Genomic DNA, 19,674 nt, shown 5'->3' with positions numbered 1-19,674 from the left:
CCGACCCGTCGCGCCATTGCACACTGCACAGCGATTATGTCCACCGCAGACGTCGACCCGCACAAGCTTTGGCTCGAGACACCCCTCCTATACTCGTCGCACATATCCGCCAGGCTCGGCTGCAACGCCTACCTCAAGCTCGAGGTACGCTGAGCAGCTTATGCACCCGCCGGACCACACATGTCATCTGTATCACGCAGAATCTCCAGCCGTCCCAGTCATTCAAATATCGCGGCATTTCCTACTTTATTCAAGATGCACTCCGACAGCATGGTCCAGAAGTGCATCTGGTCATCGCGTCCGGGGGGAACGCAGGCCTCGCCGCGGCATGTGCGAGCAAGGCCCTCGGGCTGCGCTGCACGGTGTATCTCCCCGAGGGCGTCGGCGCCTCGACGATCCAGTTCATGAAAAGAGAGGGTGCCGAAATTGTCACAGTGGGTAAGTTCTACTTGCAAGCCCTGAGGAAGGCAGAGGAGGTTGTCAAAGCGGACCCGAATGCGTACGGCTCACACTGTACACGACACTGTATACGGATAGCATTCTGATGCAGCTACTTGTACACTCACAGCGTGATGGTACCGGCATACGACGAATATCTCCTCTGGGAGGGCCATGGATCGATGATACCGGAGATATCGCGCCAGCTCCCGCCAGGGACCAAACCGGATGCCATCGTGTGCAGCGTCGGTGGAGGTGGACTGGCTGGCGGCGTTATGCATGGCTGCAAATCTATCGGATGGGCTGATGGTGAGCGCGTGCTGCTACATACGCCTTACATAAGGCTGAATGCGAGATCAAAGTATCATTCATCGCCGTCGAGACAACCGGCTCCAACTGCTTCTATCAGTCGCTCGCGGTCAATCCTGGAGTGTTTCCAATGACCAGTACTCCTCCAGAGGGCGTCAGAGTAGAGCACGATGCAGCATATGACGTGAAGGTCGCCCACCTATCTACACTTTCGTCTCGCGCAAGCTCGCTTGGGGCGTCCTCGCCCGCAGCGGGCATCGTGAAGATGGCGTTGGAGAGGAAGGGTCGCATCAAGAGCGTGTGTGTTCCTGACGAGATGACTATGCAAGCTGCAGCTCTCTTTGCGGGTCTGTGCAGCATCTTTTCTGCGCGATTAAGGCCCGCTCATCCTCGTATACTCATAGAGGAGCACAAGTTCCTGGTGGAACTCGCCTGCTCAGCCACCCTCGCTCCAGCATACAAACCGGACCTCTTCAATAAACTAGTACCGACGTCATCCACAATTCCACGGACAGTAGTCTTCATCGTGTGCGGCGGATTCAAAATATCGCCGGAGGAGATGGAAGGCTACTCCAGAGTTGTCGAAAGTGAGGTGAAGCAAGGCGGATCGTGGAAGGTGCTGTGCAATGGCGAGCAATGGGATGTCGAGAAGATATAAGCACGCAAGTCGCGGCATGGTTGGCTTTTGCATGGGACGGGGAAAGACGTATGTGTAATCTGCGGGTCTGTGGATTTCGCTCTGTGCCGTCGAGTTAATATCGAGGGGTTGGAACATAATAATTCCACGCAATCGTGATATATTGAATAGATCTATTGATGCAGTTAATTAAATATTTAGGACGGTGCACGCATGAAACCTGTGCCCATTCGGGGGTCCTCAAAGTCCGACTCCTCGGGCTTCCGATGTCTATCCAAGCGAGAGTTCAACGGAGCGACCAGAAGCGGGATGCTTACGTGTGATGGCCGATCCTGATGACTCGTAGCATTAACAGAACCATCATACGTCAAGAGCGAACGAGACAGAAAGCGGCTGCTAAGTCATGGCCGATGCAGACAGAGACCCTGAAAAGCTCTGGCTCGAAACGCCTCTGGTGCACTCTCCGCACATATCCGCGAGGCTGGGATGTAACGCCTATCTAAAGCTAGAGGTGAGCAACTGCGCAGTCCAATGACTTCTTCGAACCCAGGAAATATCACGATTATTCTTGTATCGCACAGACCCTCCAACCATCGCAATCCTTCAAGTACCGCGGTATATCCTACTTCATCCAAGACGCGGTCCGAAAGCACGGCCACGGCATCCACCTCATCGCCGCGTCCAGCGGAAATGCAGGCCTCGCTGTCGCTTGCGTGAGCAAACGGCTGGGGGTGCGATGCACGGTGTATCTGCATGAAGGCGTCAGCACATCTACGATCGAGTTCTTGCGGCGAGAAGGGGCGGAGGTTGTTTCTGTAGGCACGTGTTACCTGCACGCCCGCAGGAAGGCTGAGGAAGCTGTCAAATTGAATACAAATGCGTATGTACAGCTATCACCTGGTTGGTCAAACAGAGAAGCTCATCGTTCGATAACAGGGTGATGGTGCCGCCGTACGACGACCCCCTAGTGTGGGCAGGCCACGGATCGATGATTGCAGAGATCGCCCGCCAGCTCCCAGCGGGAACCAAGCCCGATGCTGTCTTCTGCAGCGTCGGCGGAGGAGGGCTGGCCGGAGGCATAATGTACGGCTGCAAATCTATTGGATGGGATGACGGTGAGCGTGCGTTCCGCGAGTGTTCCACTTCGGAACTCAACCATGTGCAGTGCTCCTCGTCGCATTGGAGCCAACCGGCTCCAACTGCTTTTACCAGTCGCTCGCTGCCAACGCTGGAGCATGGCCGGTATCCAGCACTCTTCCGGAAGACACCCGCGTAGAGCATAATGGCATTCACAACGTGGAAGTAGCTCACCTATCCAAGCTGACTTCCCGAGCCACTTCTCTCGGAGCTTCCTCTCCCGCGGCTGCAGTCGTGAAGATGGCACTGGAGAGAAGCGGAGGTGTCGAAAGCGTGTGCGTGCCTGACGAGATGATTATGCAAGCTGCACTTCTCTTTGCAGGTGTGTAACAGATCAACCGAGCCTCGTCTGCGCATGTGAAACTGAACGTCCGATGTACTATTCGCCCTGACAGAAGAGCACAAGATGCTGGCGGAGCTTGCTTGCTCGGCCACGCTCACCCCTGCATACAAATCGGATTTATTCAACAAGCTTTTACCGCGGCCGTCAACGGCGACGCCGAGAACGGCGGTCTTCATAGTCTGTGGTGGGTTCAAGATTTCGTTGGAGGAGATGGAAGAGTACAAGAAGCTTCTTGAGGCAGACGCAGGGCGCGGTGGACAGTGGACAGTGCTGTGCAATGGCGAGCAATGGAACGTGGAGAAATGAGACAGAGTAGTGGTACAATAGCAGGCGTATCGAGCAGGAAAGCTATAACAATGCATGATAGATATGTATGTTGCCTTGACCGCAAATATGACTTCAGCGGAAGCAGTGGGTTGGCAACGACATACTCACTGCATATTGGTGATACACGGACCATTTCTTGTGCAAACGAGCGCCGAACTCCTTTTCGCTAATCACAGAAGACGCTCGCTCGTACTGGACTCTGAAGCAGCAGACGCCTCTCTCCGCCGTTCTGCCTGTCTTTCAGCTCTGCGCGCTTTGTATCTTGCGAGTTCCTCCTTCAGTGCATCATGATTGGTGGGGAGGTTCTACAATAATGAAGCTTTAGTTCAGTTCTTCTGTGCGTCAGCTGCCAATGAGACGTACCGTAACGAGTCGTTCCTCCGGCGGGAAGATTTTGTCCCTGTACTATAGCGAGTTAACAGACATTAAATGAGTCTCCTGGGCCTCACGGGACTAGACCAATTGCCCAAGCTACACCCACCGTCAAGACGTGGCGATTGTACCAGTCAGGGTCACCGTAGTGCATCATCACCGCGACAGGGAGGAAGACATAGATGGCAAACTTGAACACCTCGAGGTTCGGACCACCCATGATGTACGGCCTATGAGTGCGAGCGGTTGACTAAGTCCACTGAGTGTGTGCAGGATCGCCCAGCCAGCACTTCGAGCGACGCGGTTCGTGGCAAGGGAGATGAGAATTGTCGGATCAGCAATTCGGAATCGACAACCTGGTCTTACGCGGTGGCCAGAGCTCGTTCCTAAGCGCCCCTTTCTTGATGCATCTACGGGCGCGTCCAGGTCCAGCATCCCTAACGACTTTTCGTAGGACTCAAACTCTCTGCACTATTAGGGATTCCCAAGAGAATGCCCATCAAGGCCTCAGGATTGGTTTCAGGCCAATTTTCCTAATTCAATTTAACCTAGGTATGTGACAACACGACTAATTCTGCAAAGCGTGATATCGTACAACACCCCGAAACTTCCGTGAACACGAATCCGACATACAGGTCTTCCATCCCGCAAGCTTTTCTGCTGACCACTCGTACTCCCCTCAAGTTTTATTGAAAAAGCCCATTCAGCATTGCTTCGCATACGTGCCGTTGTATTTGCTGCCCGAGCCCTCCTCGAGCCTACCGTAGTGGGCCTCCACAGTCTTGATGCTCGAGATCTTGCTCAACGCGCGCGTCGCAGAGTCCTTCTCCGCCAGGTCCAGCACGATCTCCATCTATGTACACCAATGAAATTCCTTGATCAGCACCCCATGCATTTACGTGAAATGTGAAGGAAGCACGACGCACGATATCTGCCACGAGCCTGTCGATCATCACCGCGCTCAAGTTTTCGCGTACGACAACACGCAGGATCTCCACGTCCTGCAGCGCGGGGGCGAGCTCGTAGTTGGGCACGATCCAGCCCCTGGCGCGAAGCAGGGTCTGCACCCAGCGCTGCTGCACGTCAGGGTTCTTCTGACGATACTCATCCGAGAAGCGGAATGATACAACCGGCAAACCCGGAACATAACTCTACGAAAGTCAGTTGCATCAGGATGATGCACAAGCTAGGAGGGAGAAGTTCAGACACACCTCGACGTTCTCCTCATCGAATCCGAGTCCAACCGCTTGCTTTGCGGAACCTAACATACTCTCCGCCGGCCGGTGAATGTCACTCAACACCACAAACAACCCGCTCTTCTCCAGCACCCGACTCAGCAACCTCGCATTTTTTAAATCTGCCAACGCGACAGCACGGTACCCCTCCCATCCAAGGTGCACAAAGTTGAAGTACTGCGCAATGATCGGATGCGCCGGGCGCGAGAAGTTGAGCGAGAACGAGTACTCCACCGAGCCGAGGTAGTGCAGCTCGAAGATGAGGTCCTTCGGAAGGAACTTCTTGGAGCGCCAGACAACCCAGCCTACGCCGACGTACGACAGACCGAATTTGTGGCCCGAAGTATTGATGGAGACGACACGCGGGATGCGGAAGTCCCACTCGAGCTTCGGCGTCGCGAAGGGCGCGATGAAGCCGCCAGATGCGCCGTCGACGTGAATGGGTACCGAATGGCCAGTACGTGCCTCGTACTCGTCAAGCAGCTCAGCCATCTCTTTTACAGGCTCGTAATGACCGGTATATGTACCTGGTCCACAATTAGTCTCACGTTTACTCGATGTCTGTACAAATTATAAATCACTCACTTCCAAGAATGACATATACCCCAATCGTATTCTCGTCGACGTACTCCATCGCCTTCTTCGGGTCAAGACGATAATGGCTCTCTTCCGAGATCGGCACGAGACGCGCCTCCACATCAAAGTAGCGAGCAAACTTCTCGAGTGCGACCTGCGCGTTCGCGCCCATGACGATGTTGGGGCCGGGCTCGTGGATGCTCTTGCCCTCTGCCTTGCGCTTCTCCTGCCAGATGCGCTTCATTGCGAGCCCGCCGAGCTGGATCGCCTCGGAGGAGCCGGTGGTGGCGGTGCCGATGGCATGCTCGCGGCTCGGGGCGTGCCAGAGGTCGGCGAGGATGGACACGCAGCGCGTGTGGATGACCTCTGCGAAGGCAATGCCGTTTTAGCAGAAGGTCGTTAAGTGGATAAATATGCATACGCACGGGTCATGGGGTACTCATCCTGGTCAATGAGGTTCTTGCCGATATTCTCCATCATCAACTGGTCAGCCTGCTTGGGCATCCAGGTGTGGACGAAAGAGGCAAGATTCAGCAGGGGAGTGCCGTCAAGAGAGAGCTCGTCGTGAAGGAGCTGGTACGTTGCCTCCGCATCCGTGCCCTGAGAACGGCCGCATGAGTGGAGGTGAGACAGTGTTAGTGGCACTGATCAAGGTACTTCACCTTAGAGGGCAGTTTGTACTTCGGAATGGGCTGCACACCATAGCGTGCGCCGTATGGAAGGGTTGCCTGATGGTCGGTGGAGCTGTAGACGACCCTTTTGTGGTTGTTGGGGTGGTCCTAAGGGAGGGTTCATAAGCGAAATGAATGTCGTTTCGTGCTACGAAACTATGCACACCTGAGCTTCTTTAAGGAGACTGTCGGTATTGAGATGCTGCGACGCGACGACATATTCACGACGCAGTCACAAGCTAGGGAGAGTGAGACGGACCTTGGAAAGGACCATGATGAGACGTTAGAATCTGAGTGGGATGGGATGAGGGGGGACCAGGAGGGGTTGGGGAGAAAGGAGGGAGACGGGAGATTTTATAGGTGGGCAAAGCATGACAGGATATTTATCTTTCTGGGGGACTTGCATATTAGTGCACAGCTGAGATGACATCATGGTTCAGCCACCGCGCATGCCCGTGGCGAACGTCTGCACGCCCCCCTTTCCTCGTCGCTGCTTGCCTTTGACCCATCTTGCATTCGACAGACCACAGAGTTGTTCGCTACGAGAAAAAAAGACGAATAACATGGCCCACAGGCGAATAACCTCAAAAACGTATGCGATCACGTGCACGCGTTTCGTGTGCCCTGAGTTCGGCCCTGCGTTGCGACGGCGGTGTTCAGACCAATCGCAAAATAGCCCTCCCCCCTCTCGCTGCGCACGAAAAAAATGCAGCCCCCTTCTGGGCAGTGCGCAGCTATCACTGAAATTCAAAAGAATCACTGATCAACGAATACGGACAAAGGAGTAGTATTGTGGAGTCCACCTCGCGACATGGAGACACTAGCACAAGACCCCGTTCTCATGGATGTCTGATGTAGTGCAATCTTCAGGCCGCATGACCTTCATCGAGTCCAGAATCCTCATGGCCTGCAGCGCCCTCCGCAACTAGCAAACGTGCGGCGCGACTGCTATAAATAATCACAGTTACTGTACAGAGACCGCACAGATGTGCCTTTCAAGGGACGCAGATCCATTCAATGACCGTCGAATCCAGACTGCTGAGCTGACTGCGTCCGAACGAGTACTCCAAAGGCCTTTGTGGTTTACGGGCTTGCTTCTCTGACTTGATGCCGTTGCCTGGTCTAGGCTGCTATGCGGTAGATATGAGGTTCTCCACGACAAGAATGCTGTGGAGTGCAATTTCAACGAGTAGTACAGCGCTGCTGCGAGGCCAGGTGGTCGCCTAACAACGTGTGTCGAAAAGAGTGCTAGTGAAGCCTTGATCAAACTGTAAGAGGCGCCAAATAAGCTCAAACATACGCGACGCGCTCGACGCGTCTCATTATCGTCTCTCGTCGCCTCGGTGCGCTCAACATCGACCTCGACAACCGGACATGTCTCTTGAAAACTCTCTGTACGCTACCGACCTAGAAACGCTCACGTAGTCAATCTGACATGCACGCAGACGCGTCCCCACCATCCCTCTTGCTCGCGAGTCGACGGTCTTGCCACCGTCGGACAAGATACCTTCCTTTGTCCTCCGTGCAGAGAGTCGCTCGTACTCTCACCAATACTCGAATATATACTACCTCCGTCTGCAGCTGCTGAAACGCTTCGTCCTCGCACGCGCACGGAGAAGATGGAAGGAAGTTGCCGGTTAGTGCGCGTTTGTACACTGGTGGCCACAATTGGCTATACGCCTTGCTTTCTCACTTGACTTATGATATTGGCATGTTGACCGTTTGTAGGGGACCCGCCGTATGTCGAGCGTGTGCTGGAAGTCGTGAAGGGACAGTTATGCTTCATCGTCGGAACCGTGTACATGGACATGCCTCTCAAGCCAAACGTCCTCGAAGACATTGCGCACGATGTGAGTCCATGAGCCGTGACCTGTGTGTTTATCCATAATGTGACCACTTCCTCACTTGCACTCGTCCAATCCATAGCATTCTCTCCCAGCCCCGCCGCCGCGGCCCAAATACTACTCTTCAGACGATCAGGTAATGCTTGAAGACGAGTCTGGACGCGTCGTTCTCGTCGGAGCACCCGTGCGCTCTGCAAATCTAGTCACTGGCGTTGTCCTTGCTGCTCTAGGCGCGGAGACAAGCGGCGGGGAATTCGAGGTCATTGATGTATGCTTTGCGGGAATGGCGCCGCAGCCGAGTGCAGGGCTCGAATGGAGAAAGGAGGATGCAACAGATGTGGAAAAAGAGGAGAAGATGGATGTGGATGGTGAGTGTTCTACAGCTTCATTCTCGTCCTCTTCATGCCAATAGACGGGAGACTCACCTCTTTCTGGGAATGTGACGAATGTTTTAGGCGGTACTGCGGTTGAGGAACAAGATGACGGCGAATGGGTCGCACTGGTGTCAGGCCTAGATGTCGGTGATCCTTCTCCTGCGGATGCCCAGCTACAGATGCTCGTCGAGTATCTCACGGGTGAGGCCGGTGGAGCGGAAGATCAAGCCAGGACGGCGGAGGTTTCAAGACTAATTATAGCGGGAAACTCACTCTCTCCTGCTATCAGCACAAATGGTGCTACGAACGAAGAAGACAAGGCCGATCGGAAAGCAGTACGTAATCGATGTGCTTCTATACACTATGATCCATTTTCACCTGAGACTGATTTGTAGCGCCGCTACGGAAACGACACCACGAGCTTTTCTCCCCATCCGACGCTCGCGCTCTCAGCCCACCTTCTCGACCTGGCGCGCTCCATGCCGGTGCACATTCTCCCAGGCCCGTCCGATCCTGCAGGTACTCTCCTCCCACAGCAAGCCTTCCCTCAGGCGATGTTCCGCGGTGCCTCTGCCTATGCCTCCTTCTCATGCGAGACAAATCCGACGTACATCCGCATGGGTCCGTCCGCCGAGGCTAGCGAGTCCGCACAACCTCCTGCAACCAAAAATGGCAAGGGCAAGCAGAAGGCGGACGCGTCCACATCGAGAACACGCCAGAGTCCTGGGCTACCAGCGCCAACCGGCGGGCCGTCGTGCACGCTGCTCGTGACGTCTGGGCAGCCTGTGGACGACATGTTCCGGTACGTCGCTACCCCGCCAGTGACGCGGCTTTCGTTGGCGGCATCGTCGCTCCGGTGGCGGCACCTCGCGCCGACTGCGCCAGATACGCTGTGGTGCCATCCATATTTCACCACGGATCCGTTCGTCATTACGGAGACGCCGGACGTGTATGTCGTCGGGAACCAGCCACGCTTCGCGACGCGCGTCGTGGAGGAGCGTGGATGGGGGCCGAGACGGCGCAAGGTTAATGTCGAGGATGGAGATGGCGTGGATGAAGAGGAGATCGACGAGAGCCCGCCTGAAGGGGAGGGGGAGGTGGGAATGGAGGGCGAAGAGGGCGTGAAGAGGTGTCGGATTGTGCTTGTGCCGAGATTCAGGGAGACGGGTACGTTAGTGTTAGTAAACCTGCGGACGTTGGCAGTGCGTACGGTGCAGTTTGCGGTGGAGGGTATGAGCGCGGGTGGGGAGAGGTGATATTGTTGATATATTTCGTTTGGTATGTTCACCTTTTACTTCAACTTATTGCAGTTCACTCGATGTGCTCACACATCTTCCTTTTGGGACTCATTCTCACAGGCTCTCGTGCAATCCGATGGAGTGTGTATAATTCCATTGGGAGGAAGATCATAAGGTACAAACGAATCCTAGTGTGCAGTGACTATGCGCGTATGTGGCTAAGCGTAAAGTGGTTCGGTCGCAAAACGCTCAATGCTCGGCAGGTGCGGCGTCTGGGGCGGTGCAGCCTCTTCACGGGGCGAACGACGCCGTGATCTTCCGCCTCTGTGGCCGCCGCGGCCGTATGGCATAATCATCGTAACGGTGACGACTGGTTGTTCGTGCTCCTCGTATGGCGGCGGCGGCGATGATGGAATATCCTCCGCAGAGACTACTGCCCGTCGGGGCGAGGGCTCCTCATGGGCAATAACCCCAGGGTTGAACCAGCGCGCGACGTCCTCCTCCGAGGGCATAGGGCTCGAAAGCCCGGGAGGGCGGACGTTGAAGTACCGCTCGCCATCGGCGATATTCAACCAAGCCATGTCCTCTCTGGCTGGGTAGATTTGGGTGGTGATGATTGCAGCGTCGGGGGTATATGTGACCTGATAGAAGTCGGGGTGATCGCCGGCAGGGCGTCCGCTCGATCTATCGCGCTGCTGGCCAGTGGGCGAGGAGCTGGGAGACTGGGGCGCGGCGACCGCGGTGGATTGATCGGCGTTCATCCACGGCTGTGCGCGGGCGTGTTGGTCGACTGCGAGGCGGATGAGGTAGGTGGGCTCCTCGGGAACGTCGTCGGCGACGATGCCTTCCAGCGAGAGCGGCAGCGACTGCGAGCGGGTGATGTTTCCGAAGTAATTGCCAGTGTTTCGACTCCTATTGTCTTGGGCAACCTCCGGCTCTGCCTGGGTGCTGGTAGTCCGTCGTGCGCCGTATTTGATGTTGGGGACGGAGAAGCGGCGGGTCTCCTGGGAACCGGATGCGGCAGGGGATTTCATGATGAAGAAGTAGAAGATTTGTGCGAGTGTTTGGTGTGATAGACGAGTGCAACTTGTGATGGACTTTGCAGCGGGGGCTGGCGTCCTTTTTATACTACAAGAACTCGGAAATGTTGTGCATTGACGGAGGAGAAATATCCGTATCCGTTCCCTGGACCGGAAGGAAGTCGCACTGTCCTCGGATACGGATGCGCGATGCATGTCGGCGACGGATATGGGTTGTCGACGTTGGCGGAAGTATAAGACGCGTCCGACATGCTCGATCATAACCGCGCTCCCCGGCAGGTCACGTGACCGTTCCTGTGTGAAAAAGAAAACCGCCTCCCATAGTGCCCACACCACCAGTAGCATAGGTGACTGAATAGTGTGCACTATGCAGAGGTTTGATCTAGAGTGACCGTAGAAATGCATTCTGGTCTCCTTCGAAATCTAGTGTGCAATAATCTCCGAAACTCGAGAAGCGCCGGCTTGTGGCCGGCAGCAACCTTGCGACGTTGGAATCAGGCGCGATTTTTTTTAAAAGTTCGACGATTTTTGACGAACATACTGGAGCGCGATTCCCGCTCGGAGAACATGTGAAGTCGCGCTGGGAGGCGACCTACCTACGTGCATTCAAAGTATAGCTGATCTGGGACTCGTCGAACTTTGTAGGACAGGGGTTCGGCGGAAAGGGTAAGTGATCGATCGAGACAAACAAAATCAAATTGATGCGTGAGAATCGCGTTACATACAATTGTGCCCGGAAGCAACCTTGCAGATGTCAGCAGCCCACCGATTCTAAATCTTTAAATGGCAATGAAGCCCGAGCCACGGTCGGACAACGCACATTAGGTGCCATCGCGTGCATCTTCCCCCGCAAGAGGCGATTGAAAGTGCTGAAGATATGTTTGCACGCTTCGCAGTAGCAGGACGTCGGTATGCTTGGCTTGGAGGCAGCATTTGTGGTGTCTAGTGACGACATGGCAGACATGATGTGATTTATCAATCAATACTATCACTGGCCCTGCAATGCAACTGCGACAGTAATGCAATTCATGTTCTCCAGAGCTTTCCTCACCCCACAAAAATCTGGAAAATTCACTAAACATGTCTGTAACCATGATGACTATGCCTATTGAGTTCTATCTCCTTCAGTCAAGGAGTGGACAAATGATAGGCAGATCATGGCCTGCATGCTCAAAATGTGGGATTAATCAGGCCTCAGCTCACTGCACATCATATCCGATACCTTTGGTCATTTGGTCATAGTTTGACAAGGTCAAAGAAGATACATTAAATTTTCCGAGACCTTTGAGTCCCGGGATGGATCTCTGGAAAGAGAGAACAGGAGAGATGAGCATCAGCATGACAAAGTTGCCACAGAGGATTGCCGGATCTGAACTCCGCCAGACGCCATCGCGCAGTTCCCGACACTCGTGCGCCACAATTCACGCTCGTCGGATCAGCATGCTGGGCGGAATGTGAAATACGGCATTCCGGCAAAGTGACTGGTTGCGTGACATCACCTCGGAGAATGGTTGCATTGCTGTTGCAGTCCTTGTTGCCTTCCGGTATCATGAACATCTCAAGAACGCAGTGTGATAAAAATTGACAAGGTACTTGTGAAGCATAGCTATCCATTGGAATAGCTCCGGAGTCAATTCGATGAATTGACAGACCACAGGAACTCAAAAGGTCAAAAAGTTGCATAGAGGGCCAATGATAGTAAGGAAAATAGCATGGAAATGTCAGCTGATGTCTTACATTTGTGGCAAAGTTTGCCAATGTAGTATTTATATGGCAAATTGTGCACATTTGCAGCCAAAGTGAAACATTTTCAACATGAAATGACATGGTTGCAAATATTTCTCACATGTGTAAGAAATCAGTCGGCATTTACACACAATTTCCCACGCTGATAAATCGCATTCACGTCTGCCGTGCGACGTGCCGGGTTCGGCCTCAGGCCTCAGGCCGGGCTGAGTGGGGCCTGGGAGCCTGGCCCCTGGGGGGTAACTCAGAGCCCGTGGCCCGGCTTGCTCGGCGCCTTGCTAACGGTGGCGCCTATAGTCAACTGAAAGCTAATAGTTGTGTTTCATGTCAGTTGTCTCCCTCACTGATGAGTACAGAAGACACACCACCAGCCTCAAAATGGCTTTGACAGCCTGGGCCGAAGCTCAGAGATGCTGAGGATGCTGCTGAGCTTGAAATTCCTTCCCATCTGCCAAGATTGACTGTGCAAGTGAGCACCTCATATCCACAACTGACGAACAATCATCAAGCAAGCACAAGAGACATGGATCTCAGTGCTAGGGATTACACTGGCAGGACAAGGACAAGCTGAAAATTCGTTGGAAATGGCCGGGGCTTGAGCCGAGCCCAGCCCGAGGGAGGCTGAGCAGATCCAACCTTCATCCTGAACCAGAGTCCGCATTAATTTCATGGGCCCGGCCTGTATTGCTGATAGGCCTGAGCCTGGCGCATTGCCGCTACAGAAAATTACGTACAGCTCCTTGTAGTTTCTGTGAATCGAATATTAAGGTGCGCGCCGCTTGAGATGTAATAGCTCCTCACATGAGGTGCCACAGTAACAACCCATGCCTAAGAAGGAAGCGTAATGGTCAAGAGGGCGTCGCCTTTAGATCCGATCTCACATTGCGCCCTGACGCGTGACGTCATAACGACGCGCGTCGCGCGTCATAACGATCCGCGTCATGAAGCTTTGAAGTCGCGTCAGTCCCTTGATCGAGAGCGTGTGCTGCGGTATATAAAAGCGCAGATGCAGCATTGAAATAGCAATTCACATCTTTCATCCCTCCCACATCCTACTTAGAACACTTTCTCCCTCACCACCACGCGCACATCATGTCCAGCAACAACGGTCCAAAGTAAGCGAAATCTGTTGTCGAGGTCGTTCCACACTCACGGCCATGGGCACGTAGTAAGACTTCAGGTCAATACCACTCCGTGAAAGGCACGGCCGTCGAAGCCATTGGCAATATCACTGGCGCGGAGACGTGGCAGGAATCTGGAAAAGAAGAGCACGCGAAGGGCGAAGCTGAGTACAAGGCCGCCCAAGCTGAAGGTTACGCCGAGGGCACGTTGGACAGAGTTGGTGGCAAGAAGGATGCGGTATTGGGTGCTGTAACTGGTGACCGATCCAAGGAGATTTCCGGTGAGTTTCTGGCCGTGCTCTTTGGAAGACGACGCGTCCTAACGAAGCATAATCACAGGAAATCTTCGGCAAGACAAGGGTCAGGCGCAGCAGAACATCAACAAGTGAAAACTTGTACTCAATATGATGGCTTGATGTGTCTTGTACTTTTATTGGGCTTTATGGCACTGTAAATAATACCCTTTGACTGCGGTTTGGTGCATTTCTTCACCTCCCACATAATTACGGTACCAATGTCAATGAACCGCACGCGTACGCCAATACTCTTATGAGCGCTCGAGCAGTTACTCTGTGCAGGGTGTGCCCCGCTTATTAGACCCGGCAATTGCAGCTTGCAAAGCACGTCTGTAAACAGTAGATCATATAGTTGTGAACATTGTGTACGTCTTACATTCCGCGCACTCGCTGCGGTCAAATTGGCTGTACTCGCGTTCTGACCTCACGATAGTGTTGATGTGACTGTTCAATCGCCCGTCTCTTCTCCGCGGTCGGGGTTCATGTCATATTCCATCGCGTAACGTCATATTCAGAGTGAACGTTGTTACCTTCACCATCACTAGAACTCGTCGCGGGAAGCTGAGGCAGCGTCCCTTCCCCGGGCGATTCGGACGTGGCCACGAGGTCTTGATCTTACCGCTGCAACCCGCTAACGGCAGACGAGACGTGGTGCGGTGTATTAGAGACATGAGGTTCACGTCAATGCAAATCATGCAGACGCTTTCCTCTTCAAGCTTAAGCTTTAAGATAAAAAAAAGCACGGGCCGCCGTTTCAGTCTTCGCTCATACTCCCCAGACTGTACCGTGTCCCCAGTTGCTTCCATCCTGTTCTTGGCCTTGACCCAGCGCAAACTGGGAGCATGAAGGCGCGCAGCGTTCACAGTTGTGAGATCCGCGCGTCTTTTCAGTCACCGAAGCGATCACCAACGTCAATGTGGATACGCTCGACGACGCCTTGACGGTGCCGCACTTGTGTACTTTGTCGACTTTGTGCCACGCACTACGAGGCCGGAATGATTCCGCGCCAGCCTTGTCGAGGAGCAGCAGCGGCAGATGAGAGAAGCACTTGCATCGGAACAACCCATCGTCGGAGATGCTGACGTTGTGGTGCTACCCCGGCACGGCAAAGCGTGCTTTGTGACCGGCTACAGGACAGCGCGGTGCCTCAGTAACGGCATGGCCGGTTCTGAGAATGAGCAGCACTTACCGTCAGGCCCTGTATCTCAGAAGACTCCACCAATCTCTGCAGATTCTGGCATTCAACGCATCTGCACACTCGCAGTATCGGGTTGTCACCCGTGCGAGTCAAAGCTTACACACGAGTGGTCGGTTCTCGCTATACCCGTACTGTCGCACGCTGATGGAGATGATGAAATAGTAGCATTTAGGATTCCCGCAATAACTAGGGCACAGCAGACAGAAGCAGTGGCGGAAGAGGGCGGAAGTCGAGCGTCAACGCTTAAGAAGGAGCGACTAGCTGCCATATTCGGCCGCGTTCAGACGCCCGATCAGACGCTGTGCACTGTGGCGGCGTTGCTTGCAGCAGCTCTTGGATCGTCCTTACCATAACTTTGGATACCGGCCTGTCTATTTACCTGTGGACTAAACGACAACGCTATGCTGGCAAGCTTGCAGCACAAGATCCCGGCGTCCTTCAATTTGCTTGGTGACGAGACCAAACTCGCTTTCCGTAGCCAGCCCGGAGGCATAGCAAAGTTGACCACAACACGAGTACGTACCCGTCCAAAATTGGCATGAGCAATTCTAAAGCGAGATGGCTAGCATATATCTGATAGAGACTCGTATTGGGACCAGGTGTGTTGCCCCTTCTCGCCTCCTTGACGTGGGTGGCTCAAGAACATTGTTCGTACAGTACGTCACGCTGTTCGATTCCGCCTCTGACGTCTTCACGCTCATTTCTCATAATGATGGCAAGCATCCATTGCTATCCTTCTCAACGACATGCTGACTTTAGCTGTTAGTGCGCCGCGCGCTATATGACGCGCCGGAGAACGTGGCCACCTTACTCCGTGTGATCACCTCTCGGTTGTTCAACTTGGTTTCCGATCACACATTCCCCACCGTCGCAAACACTTCTGTCGCCTCATATGCCACCTCTTTCATCAAAGCGTCGCAGCCTCGCAACGCCACCAAAGAGGTTCTCAATTGTATGCGGGTTCTCCAGCGTGTACTCCCGGTAGTGTTCGAATTGGAAGGCGACACAAGTCGTTTCGAGCTTGAGGTGCTGTGGAAGAGAGAAGAAGTGGAGGAGAGCCCTGAACATAGAGAAAGTGCCTCCGCAGCACAGTTTGTGATTGATGACGAAGATGAGGATGAGGGAGCCGTGCAAGGACAAGTGTCGGGGCATCAACCAACCGCAGACACGAAGACAAAGAAGACCTTGCCGTCCAAAGCTGAGAAACTGCTCAGCTGCCTGGTTGACCTGCTCTTTTGCTGCGGATTCACTCTTCCGTCCGGAGTCCAAGTGGATCATTACAAGATCAACTATACTATCTGGTACGTGCATTTCCACTTTAAGACAACAGAATGCTGATGTTCTACACTATTAGGGAGAAGGGTGTTGGTTCTACTACAGATCCAGGTCCGGGACAAGCATATGAATCCAACAGGACTGAAGTTCTCCGACTGCTGCTGGTTTTGCTGTCAAAGCAGATATATGCTCCGCCATCGGCACTCTTCACATCTCCTTCTCGTTATTCTCTCCATTTTGTGCAACATACACCCAGACGTCACGTCCTCACCATTCTCTGCTCCTTGCTCAACACAATCATGAATTCATCGCATGGCTCGAGCACGAATATCGTAGGCACAATGGCTGGCAAGCTGCCATACAACCACCTCATGTTCAAAGGAGAGGATTCTAGAACGACGCTGGTAACGACTTGCCTTCAGGTGCTTTGTGTCCTCCTGGATTTCCAGAGTGGGACGGCTAGAGATGTTGTCAACAGTGAATCTGGGCCTTCGTCGAGCCCAACCGCTCACACAAATGCGTTCCGCTACTTCATTGCCAAACTTGTGAGTACACCACCGATGAACGTATTGCGTACATGCTGATGCCTCTCGCAGCATCGTCCAAATGACTTTGCCTTCATCGTGGACGGATTCATTGCCATCTTCGAACAAGAAATGGCATCTATCAACAACATCCTACCAGGATCGAGGAAGCCCGTTCCGTACATGCTAGAGACCAGTGAGCGCTCGTCTTGAATTACCCATGGCAGCATGGTGGCTGATGTTTACAGTTGTCTTATTCTGGAAGATGATTGATTTGAACAAGGTTTGCAATTCTATCATTCGCCACCACTGAATCTAACTGAACTCGCGCAGAAATTCCGTGCTTACCTCCTAGACTCGGAAAAAGCCACAGACATCCTGGCCTACTTGCTCTGCTACGGCATTGAGATCAAAGACAAGCCTCGTGCGTCTCCTCACCTCAGCTATCTTTACTCTCGTGGAAATCTCATATGAGTATCCAGAACAACATGGCTTGTGCCGTGCCATCTCTTACATCATCCAGAGCATATCCGCAGAACGAGCCCTCGGCGCGAAGTTGATCTCTCCCGTCAAAGCCCATGTACCGCAGAAGTGGAACAACTTGGGCAGTACAGCGGACTTTATGATCCATGTGAGGAACATTTACGGACTCTCGTTCAAATGATATCTCACCACTGCCTCAGGTGATCTATTCGATGGTGGCGACGACTTCCGGAGCTTTGACTTCCCTATACCCGGCATTGATCATCGCTTTGTCGAATTCTGCCCCTTATTTCACGAATCTGAGCGTCACGGCCTCGACACGTCTTATCCAGCTGTTTACGGCATTCTCAAATCCATCGTTTTTATTGTCTGATGAGGGCCATCCCAGGTTGCTCTTCTTCATGTACGTGTTATTCTGTTCACACGCGCCGTCGTTCTCACCTAAGAACTAGGCTTGACACGTTTAACTCTGTGTTGCTGCATCATCTCTCAGAGAACCCGAACCTCGTTTACGGTATTCTTCATGCTCACAAGGCATTCGAAGACCTGGGAACGTTCACGCTCGCACGAGGATTACGAGAGATCCGTCGGATCCAGGAGGCTAGGGACGAGCGTGCAAGGGTGGCTGATGGCACGGTGGATAAGGGTAAACGCAAGGCAGATGAACATGCGGAAGAGCAGCCCCATGAGGAGAAGGCTCGGCTGCTGCGAAGCGAGAGCACAATGTCGACGGAGATTACCATCCAATCGCCATCGGAGGTTCTCAGTCGGCGAGAATCAATCTCGGAGGAAGAACCTGCAACGACAGTACCGCTCATGTCTCCCACCACAACGGAGCCTCCCACTATTAGTCGACGTGTGACGGAACCATCCGAGAAGGCTCGAGGCAAGATGAGGGCGGGAAGGTCCATGTCTGTGGAAATGACCGGTAGCTTGGAGAGTCTCGCCGCTACGGCTGTAGGGCGGAACGGATTTATACCCACGCAGGAATGGGTATGTGAACATTGTTCTCACTGTCCGTCACGTCATCTGAGCCCATACCGCCGCAGGTCACATCATGGCAGCAAGGGTGAGACAACGGTACCTCTGTTCTTGCGTGACGTTTCGCTCACAAATGATATAGGCTCCCGCTCGATCCCATTATGCTGGTAATCTCAGAGTTGCTTCCAAAAATACAAGAACTACAGGCCTCGTTCAATCCAGCCAACGCAAACGCCGCCGTTGTGGATCTCATCCGCAGTGCTAGTCTAGAGCACATTTTACCGAAGCCACCGCCGATCGCTTCCCGGCGCTTTATGGTACGTGTGAGCGACGATTTATGCTGGTTTCCAGCTAATTGCGGCAATGCAGTGGTCCGATGCGTCTATCGTATGGTTGACATCCTTGATATGGGGGGAGATCTACGTCCGTGGCATGACTCCGTTGGGTATCTGGAGCTCGACCTCCGTTCGCCTCTTCTTCGTGAAGCATACCCAAAGCCAGCCGAGGCAAATAACCGAGACAGTCTCTAACGTCGTCGGAGGCCTTCTTGGACGCACGGATTCATCACAATCTGTCCGGTCACGTTCATGAAGAACGCAACGTTTACGTTGCTCCATCCTCGTGCGCACAGTCTTGGTCAATTCGTCCATCTCCTTCCATCTGCGGAAGACCTGTATGTATCCTCATGTAGTACACTATATTTCTGTCGGATATTAGACAAATAAGGTCCAGCTGGGTTATGCATGATAGACGCTACATTGATGGTGATCGGCAGCTTTATGCAAGTGATCGAAGTAACTTGATCCAACTGATGCGCCGACTCTTTCGGCCACGGCCAAACACGGTGCTTGCTACTGTAGCTATGGCATTGCACGATTGTGTACCCTGCAAATGCTGACGGACTCGACAATCGTGAAGGTGTACATTCAAGATCGCTCAAAATGAATGCTGAATCCTTGACGATTTCGTCCATTTCTGCACTCTCAGCTGCTCAGCAGGAAGTTCTGAAACGCGGTAAGTTGACCTCTGCTGCGATTCTCCTGCGAGACCTGAACATTGTGAAAAAGCCGGACTGACGGCGGTTATCGACATATTACTGACTTCGCCCGGAGATGTGGCCAAACGATGTCGGCTTTCGCTGAAAGATGTAGACAATATCATGGACATCATCTGCAATGCCCTTGCCCCGGAACCTCGTGTGCTTGAAGACGTGCGGCACGAAGGAGAGGAAAGATTTACAACTGGAGATGAGGCGCTAGATGAGGTTCTCGGTGGTGGTATCAGGACGAGAATGTTATGGGAGGTAGTGGGAGAAAGGCAGGTCATCTACAGGTGATACGTGCATGGCGCGCTGACCTGTACTTAAGTGCTGCCGGGAAGACACAGTTTGCACTGCAGTTGTCTCTTCTGGTACAGCTTCCCGTCACGCTGGGTGGCATGTCTGGTTCTGCCTGCTACTTGACGACGAGCTCAACGCTACCCACGGAGAGGCTTATGGAGATATCCAAC

The 19,674-nt window shown here is 53.5% G+C and overlaps 8 protein-coding genes across 8 annotated transcripts; 5 read left to right on the top strand and 3 right to left on the bottom strand.

Annotated features, from left to right (window-relative positions):
* Positions 1 to 36: 36 nt before the first annotated feature.
* On the top strand, positions 37 to 1,570 carry LAESUDRAFT_747182 (tryptophan synthase beta subunit-like PLP-dependent enzyme; the record flags this gene model as incomplete). The annotated part of the gene is made up of 4 exons (XM_040911458.1): positions 37 to 144; positions 201 to 499; positions 569 to 747; positions 801 to 1,570. 4 exons carry the CDS (start codon positions 37 to 39, stop codon positions 1,403 to 1,405), a joined length of 1,191 nt encoding a protein of 396 aa, XP_040769235.1. The 3' UTR covers positions 1,406 to 1,570.
* A 125-nt stretch (positions 1,571 to 1,695) lies between these two features.
* Positions 1,696 to 3,419, top strand: LAESUDRAFT_720739 (tryptophan synthase beta subunit-like PLP-dependent enzyme). The gene is made up of 6 exons (XM_040907878.1): positions 1,696 to 1,895; positions 1,966 to 2,264; positions 2,321 to 2,499; positions 2,550 to 2,843; positions 2,917 to 3,243; positions 3,299 to 3,419. Exons 1-5 carry the CDS (start codon positions 1,788 to 1,790, stop codon positions 3,168 to 3,170), a joined length of 1,134 nt encoding a protein of 377 aa, XP_040769234.1. The 5' UTR covers positions 1,696 to 1,787; the 3' UTR covers positions 3,171 to 3,243; positions 3,299 to 3,419.
* LAESUDRAFT_720738 (uncharacterized protein) lies at positions 2,979 to 3,930 on the bottom strand. The gene is made up of 4 exons (XM_040907877.1): positions 3,673 to 3,930; positions 3,555 to 3,596; positions 3,300 to 3,496; positions 2,979 to 3,244 (listed from the first exon to the last, which is right to left on the bottom strand). The coding sequence occupies exons 1-3, from the start codon at positions 3,781 to 3,783 to the stop codon at positions 3,362 to 3,364; spliced, it is 288 nt and encodes a 95-aa protein (XP_040769233.1). The 5' UTR covers positions 3,784 to 3,930; the 3' UTR covers positions 2,979 to 3,244; positions 3,300 to 3,361.
* Positions 3,931 to 4,266: 336 nt separating this feature from the next.
* On the bottom strand, positions 4,267 to 6,319 carry LAESUDRAFT_710974 (glutamate decarboxylase; the record flags this gene model as incomplete). The annotated part of the gene is made up of 8 exons (XM_040906808.1): positions 4,267 to 4,416; positions 4,490 to 4,714; positions 4,775 to 5,325; positions 5,384 to 5,740; positions 5,800 to 5,974; positions 6,037 to 6,153; positions 6,212 to 6,247; positions 6,305 to 6,319. 8 exons carry the CDS (start codon positions 6,317 to 6,319, stop codon positions 4,267 to 4,269), a joined length of 1,626 nt encoding a protein of 541 aa, XP_040769232.1.
* Positions 6,320 to 7,419: 1,100 nt separating this feature from the next.
* On the top strand, positions 7,420 to 9,519 carry LAESUDRAFT_755134 (uncharacterized protein; the record flags this gene model as incomplete). Its single annotated transcript, XM_040911990.1, has 6 exons — positions 7,420 to 7,439; positions 7,491 to 7,681; positions 7,774 to 7,895; positions 7,972 to 8,257; positions 8,345 to 8,598; positions 8,659 to 9,519. 6 exons carry the CDS (start codon positions 7,420 to 7,422, stop codon positions 9,517 to 9,519), a joined length of 1,734 nt encoding a protein of 577 aa, XP_040769231.1.
* A 102-nt stretch (positions 9,520 to 9,621) lies between these two features.
* On the bottom strand, positions 9,622 to 10,654 carry LAESUDRAFT_720732 (uncharacterized protein). The gene has a single exon (XM_040907876.1). The coding sequence runs from the start codon at positions 10,533 to 10,535 to the stop codon at positions 9,720 to 9,722; it is 816 nt and encodes a 271-aa protein (XP_040769230.1). The 5' UTR covers positions 10,536 to 10,654; the 3' UTR covers positions 9,622 to 9,719.
* Positions 10,655 to 13,327: 2,673 nt separating this feature from the next.
* On the top strand, positions 13,328 to 14,038 carry LAESUDRAFT_692399 (uncharacterized protein). The gene is made up of 3 exons (XM_040906126.1): positions 13,328 to 13,402; positions 13,457 to 13,689; positions 13,748 to 14,038. The coding sequence occupies exons 1-3, from the start codon at positions 13,380 to 13,382 to the stop codon at positions 13,795 to 13,797; spliced, it is 306 nt and encodes a 101-aa protein (XP_040769229.1). The 5' UTR covers positions 13,328 to 13,379; the 3' UTR covers positions 13,798 to 14,038.
* A 1,190-nt stretch (positions 14,039 to 15,228) lies between these two features.
* On the top strand, positions 15,229 to 18,919 carry LAESUDRAFT_692396 (uncharacterized protein). Its single transcript, XM_040906125.1, has 14 exons — positions 15,229 to 15,417; positions 15,469 to 15,501; positions 15,560 to 15,617; positions 15,669 to 16,203; positions 16,257 to 16,722; positions 16,774 to 16,897; positions 16,950 to 16,984; positions 17,035 to 17,125; positions 17,184 to 17,332; positions 17,385 to 17,587; positions 17,637 to 18,177; positions 18,234 to 18,253; positions 18,308 to 18,482; positions 18,535 to 18,919. Exons 1-14 carry the CDS (start codon positions 15,304 to 15,306, stop codon positions 18,754 to 18,756), a joined length of 2,766 nt encoding a protein of 921 aa, XP_040769228.1. The 5' UTR covers positions 15,229 to 15,303; the 3' UTR covers positions 18,757 to 18,919.
* The last annotated feature ends 755 nt before the right edge of the window (positions 18,920 to 19,674 follow it).

Source organism: Laetiporus sulphureus (genome assembly GCF_001632365.1).
Source record: "Laetiporus sulphureus 93-53 unplaced genomic scaffold LAESUscaffold_3, whole genome shotgun sequence".
NCBI classification, from domain to species: Eukaryota; Fungi; Basidiomycota; class Agaricomycetes; order Polyporales; family Laetiporaceae; genus Laetiporus; species Laetiporus sulphureus.
This window is presented reverse-complemented; position numbering and strand designations above follow the sequence as displayed.